Source organism: Branchiostoma belcheri, unplaced genomic scaffold, assembly GCF_001625305.1.
Source record: "Branchiostoma belcheri isolate BF01 breed outbred unplaced genomic scaffold, Haploidv18h27 scaffold750, whole genome shotgun sequence".
Lineage (NCBI taxonomy): Eukaryota > Metazoa > Chordata > Leptocardii > Amphioxiformes > Branchiostomatidae > Branchiostoma > Branchiostoma belcheri.
Genome location: NW_017804410.1, coordinates 7,129 through 12,815, shown reverse-complemented (window position 1 = coordinate 12,815; position 5,687 = coordinate 7,129). Strand labels below are relative to the sequence as shown.

The 5,687-nt window shown below is 43.2% G+C and overlaps 1 protein-coding gene across 1 annotated transcript; it reads right to left on the bottom strand.

Moving 5' to 3' along the window:
* Window positions 1-337: 337 nt before the first annotated feature.
* On the bottom strand, window positions 338-4,128 carry LOC109485431 (arginine-glutamic acid dipeptide repeats protein-like). Its single transcript, XM_019789040.1, has 5 exons — window positions 3,799-4,128; window positions 3,219-3,526; window positions 2,684-2,840; window positions 2,283-2,389; window positions 338-2,015 (listed from the first exon to the last, which is right to left on the bottom strand). The coding sequence occupies exons 1-5, from the start codon at window positions 4,037-4,039 to the stop codon at window positions 1,587-1,589; spliced, it is 1,242 nt and encodes a 413-aa protein (XP_019644599.1). The 5' UTR covers window positions 4,040-4,128; the 3' UTR covers window positions 338-1,586.
* Between the last annotated feature and the right edge of the window lie 1,559 nt (window positions 4,129-5,687).

The following is a 5,687-nucleotide window of genomic DNA, read 5'->3' as shown; positions in this document are numbered from 1 at the left end:
AATCTCCATGTATGTTTGAAGGCGACGGACACCTCGGTATTTCTCACAAGTAGCAACGTTTCACACACAATGTAAAAAACATATTGGCATTACTACTATGACGTTATTTGGTGGCCTTTGGTGGGACGTATGGTTATATTATGGAGATGTGTTGAAGCTGACATCGTGTTTTCTTTCGTTACAGGGGTCATCTCACTGCACATTTTAAAGCCATTAAGTTTCGTCTCCTGGACTTCGAACTTCCAAAAAAAACATCCCAAAAATCACCACGGCATTTTTGAAATTTAATACGAATATTCAGTCACCATTTTTTAGGGGCGCCATTTTTAGTCTTAAAAACTCTTAATTATACGATAGTCCGGAATGACTCTATCGTCCCGATGAGATGGGGGGGGGGGTATTAGAAACGAGCACCGTATTGGTATTACACAAAGACAAACAACGCACTGACGATCTCAGAATGTCGAAACTTTATTCAAAAAAATTATTACGAGTTGACGACATATTGGATACAACAATGGATTTTCCTTTGTAATTGTGTGGCATTCCGATAATTCACACTGTAAACCTGAACATGTTGCAAAAATGCTGAGGAGACTTACAGATATGCATATACATGTACAAACATTTTTCATACTTTGTCAACTAATAGCAGCAAGATTTTATGCAAAATGTAAAACCATATACCGATAATATTCACACTGTGAACCTGAACACGTTGCAAAAATGCTGAAGAGACTTACAGATATGCATATACATGTACAAACATTTTTCATGCTTTGTCAACTACTAGTAATAGCAGCAAGTTAAGATTTTACGCAAAATGTAAAACCATACACACTACATTGAGCAACATCGTGCAGACAACGAACTATGCTCAGTTGTTTCATAACAACACTCGAAATGGGTCTATTCAAACTTCTACAATTTATCTGGATTGCTGCTGGTATGACTCTTCACTCGGAACACCATTTATCTTGAGATACCGACCCCATCCATTGATACGGTTCCTACATTCGCCCCACACATCCTCTATGTCAACCTTGTAGTGTAGCTCTATGTATGACTTGATCAAGTCTATCTTGCCCTCATCTAGGCCAGGACTGCCTGCTACCCCCCTTACGTTCCGGCTGACCAGTTCTGGCCCAGAAAACAGCAACTTTGCACAGTTTGCGGAAAAATGGGCATAGCCATGGCTTTTTTTCATAAGACCCAAAATAGTGGGGCCAGTCAACTCACTTAGCTCTTCACCTGGCTTCTTCCACTTAATTCTTGTGCCATTTCCCTTCCTGGGCTGGCTGCTGGGCTGGCGGCTGGACTTGCTGCTGGGCTGGCTACTGGACTTGCTGCTGGGCTGGCTGCCTGGCTGACGGCCGGACTGGCTTCCGGGCGGCATCAGGGTGGCCAGAAGGATCCACTGCTGCTCCACTTGTTGCGCAACGTGTTGCATAAGCTGAAAGCTTTGACGAGCCAACTGTTCTGGAGGGACGTCCGCCTGGTTAGTACCGTAGATCAGTGTGTTAAGGTCGGGAGTGAGGGTTGGAATGGAGAAAGAAGGTAGCCCTGCAACTTCATTAGAGCTGTTATCAGCAAAATCGAAAATGTCGAAAAAGCTCAGAGTCAAGCTCAGAAGTCTGAGGAAACGAAGTGGGTTCAGTCTGTGTTACAACAGGAGTTGGATTAGGAGGATGAGTGGGTTCAGTCTGTGTTACAACAGGAGTTGGATTAGGAGGATGAGTGGGTTCAGTCTGTGTTACAACAGGAGTTGGGGGATGAGTGGGTTCAGTCTGTGTTACAACAGGAGTTGGAGGATGAGTGGGTTCAGTCTGTGTTACAACAGGAGTTGAAGTAAGCGACGGAGTTGGTTGAGTCTGTGTTACTCTAGGAGGGGTTAAAGTTATGATGTTAGTGTGGTCACGGAGGGCACTGGCTGATGCCCCACCTGAACAGTTGGTTTCCCCAGGAGCCATCTGCACATATGCTGGTGTAGCTGTGCGGTGTAGACGCCTTGCAGCCTAAAAAGGCACGTGGAAAAGGAGACACTAATTAAAAAAGAGAGCCTTGTATATCTCAGATGGATTCTTCATGTAAATTAAATATAATAACAATCTTAACAATTATGCTTTCAAATGGAGTGAAAACCCATATATCATCAAACGTTAGGCTTTGCAGACATATCGTTGCAGCAAGAATATTTGGTAGGAACAGCAAAGATAATCTTTGTAAATAAAAATTGGTATTTCCTCACGGGTGCAAAAGTGGAGTTAGTAACGGAAACACACCTGCTTATTGCCGCTTTTCTTTGGGGTCGATTCTTTCCCTGCTGGTTGCAGGTTCTCCTTCCCCTCCATGATTTTGTCCCGCATGTATGAGAGGACGTCCCCAGTTTCTAAAAAAAAATAATGGTAGGTGTCAATAGGTGATACTAGTATATTTGTGTATATTCCGTTGGGGGGGGGGGTCTCTTGCGATACTGAAACAACAAAAATCAGGTAATGAAAGAAACATGACTGTTCTGTTCTATTGTTTTGGAGTAAACCTGAAACAACACAAACTAGAAAAACCGGTTGAATGTGTCAAGGTCTTGTAATATGACAACACCATAGAAAATTGTACCATAGAAAATTAAACCGTTTTCTACCACAAATTACTCTCCCAAAGTACAAAAAAGATTTGTGTTTACCTGATGTCATGATCAATTTTCCCCGCCTCTTGCTGTTGGAGAACTTGAATTCTACATCCTGCAACAGGTCCACCGTCTTCCACCCCTCAATCTGGTTCATTGGGACTATGCACGGGGTGGCACCGGTGACGTCAATCAAGGCGTGGTGGCCAGCTCTCTGTAAAGCATATTTGCTTGTAATGAGTAAAATTTGTGGTAAAAAAACAACAGACAAGTACGTTAACATCTAACGGGGATTCACGTAGCCGGTGTGACTTGTAATGGCTTTCCCGTTGCAACACGAGATCAAAAGAAGGCTACAATGTTCTAGAATCCACTCCTTGTTTCTAATTCTAAACTCATTACAAACAACTGAAGGGAGCAAAAATAAAAAGAAGGACCGTTCAAAGTTGGGGCACTGTTTGGCCAAGGAGGTTCAAGAATAAAAGCGCATAGGAAGCACGGCGTGAAAATAAAGGTTACAACCATGCAATTTAGCCTACACAGAGCTCCATCAAATATGAAAACACCGTTAGAAGAGAGGGTCAATTCCTACCGTGTTCCTAGGCACTGCCTGTTTCTTCTTTTTGGGTTTGGTGGAGGAGTCCCCTTCGGGTTGCTTCCTTTTCCCTCCTTTTTTTGTCTTCTGTTTTCCTTGCTGGTCGGTCTGCTCGTTTTGGGGGACTTCGGCGACTGGGGCTGGGGGGACTTCGGCGACTGGGGGGACTTCGGCGCTTGTCGGGTGGGCGATCTGTGGCCGTACTTCCAAGTCTCCAACTGCATCTTGCTCCGATCTCGGTAATGTCGACATGTAGTCCTCATTATCAATTTTGATAATGGCATTCATGACTACATCTTTGTCATCTAAAATAAAAAAAAACATATAAAATGAGGTTGGAGCATTAAGCGGATAGCAACGGTTGAAACAATTGCGAAATACACTACTTTTTCTGCCTGCGTGATTCAACTTATTTCGGAACCAGAAAATTATATAATTTCAATTTTTCAATCAACATGACAGGAGTATACTTGACTTTACAATATCAAGGATACAAGAAGAAATATGAACAAACAGCGTCGATGCGCGTGCATAAACCTCGGAGACTTTTCAGATAGCAACCAACTCGAATACATACCAGAATATTCCACGATGTATCCCTTCGTTGGCTTCCCGTCGAAAACCACCGGCGTCCAGCCCCCCTTCTTCAGGTTTCCCCTGTGCTCGACAGGGATAACTCGCTTGGTAGGGCAATCGGCCCACGTTTTCTCGTCAGGAAACCAGAGGAGAATTATGCTTTTAACGGCAGCTGACTCAGACAGACGTGACGGTCGTGCCATACTGACAGCTTGTGTGAGACGGTGGCTAAGTCCTTCCATTTATGCCGACTCATTACAAAAGACAGTATACTCGAATGTGGAAGTAATCTTTTGTTATGTTGAACAGCGTGTGCGAGTGGGGGCCGATATGGAAGCTTGGCTAGCAAGGTGTGAAGATGTCGGCAAACTTAAAAAAGCCACCGACTCTAACATGGAACAATTAACAGCTTGGTCGGTAAACATTAAAAATTCGCCAAAACTTGTCTAACAGGTGGGGGGCACATTCAGCAATCAATATGGCATTGTTACTCTTAGCATCAAAGCATGCAGACTCTTAGCATCAAAGCATGCGGTTGCAACAATATGCCACCAAGCCCAAGCGACATGGCTTAGGATGTCTTCTTTGTCAAGTTTAGTTTAGTTTGAGTAGTTACAAAATCAGCCACGCCATGCCACAGGGTCTCCCGCCTGTGTCCATTTTCCGCGTGATAACTCTTCTCAATCAGGGTGTAGGGCCGAACGAGATTGAGAGGATTTTACATAAGGAGGGTTTGGCTGGTTGCCGGCAAACAGTTAGCAAAATAAAAAAAAGGATTGCCGCAACTGGAGCAATTGTGTACCCTAGGCCAGGACGCAGTGGAATAGCAGCGCTTCAGGTGGAGCATCAGAATTTTATCGACGATTCATTGAAGAAGAATGATGAACTGACGGCCAGGGACCTACAGAGAATGCTGGTTGATAGGTACGTCGTTTAAAAAAATATTTTCATCGGATTGGTATGGAACGTTCTTTTTTTTTTAATTTCTTTTTAACTGTCACGCAATTTGGACTGACAAGTGTTCCTTTGCATAGGTATGGTCTGTCTGTGTCCGTCTCGACCATCAAGAAGTGTCGCTACAGGATTGGGTGGGTGAAAAGTGCTGCAAAGTACTGCCAGGTCAGTATTAAATCAACATTGTGGCTTATAACATAAGGACCAAGTCACCAAGAGTATTCTTTGTGCAATGTTGTGTCCCATTGTAGCGATATCTAACGTTACATCTGTCCTGACTGGACCTGTACATAAAGACTTTATGTTCACTACATTTATTGGGCAATATTTACATAAACTCTCGTGCACATGTAGCAAATACAATGGCTGCTGGGTCAACGAATTTAAATATGTTTGTTTTTAACAAAAGGGCGATAAAATGCCCTCTCTTACTCCTTATTATAACTCCAAAATTCGAGTTTTGAATTTTATGGTAAGCGCTGAGTTAAATGTACATTTTTTTAGCAATATCTGGAGTTTAAAGGCACCTAATGCAATTTTGGGGCGGCAAAACTAGAAATATTCTGAATAAGGCAATCTGTATGATATTGACACATGGCACATAATATCCCACATTAGCAAATTTGAATCACTATTTTATACTTCAGGCATTTAAAACTGCAGAAACACACCCCAGTTCATTCGTGTAACCTTGTGTCACGGCTATTGTCGTACCAAATGTACAAGAAAAAATTGTCCGCGGCATTGCCCGAAATTCCCAACTAATATACATATAAAACACAGGTAATTCGGCCAGCCAATCGTGATAGACGACTGGAGTGGTGTCAGCGGGTGAAGTTACTGGGGGAGACTTTCGACGACGTGGTGTTCACAGACGAGACGATAATCTATCTGGACAGCCATGCCAAGCTCTGCTTTAGGAAGAGATGGGACAAA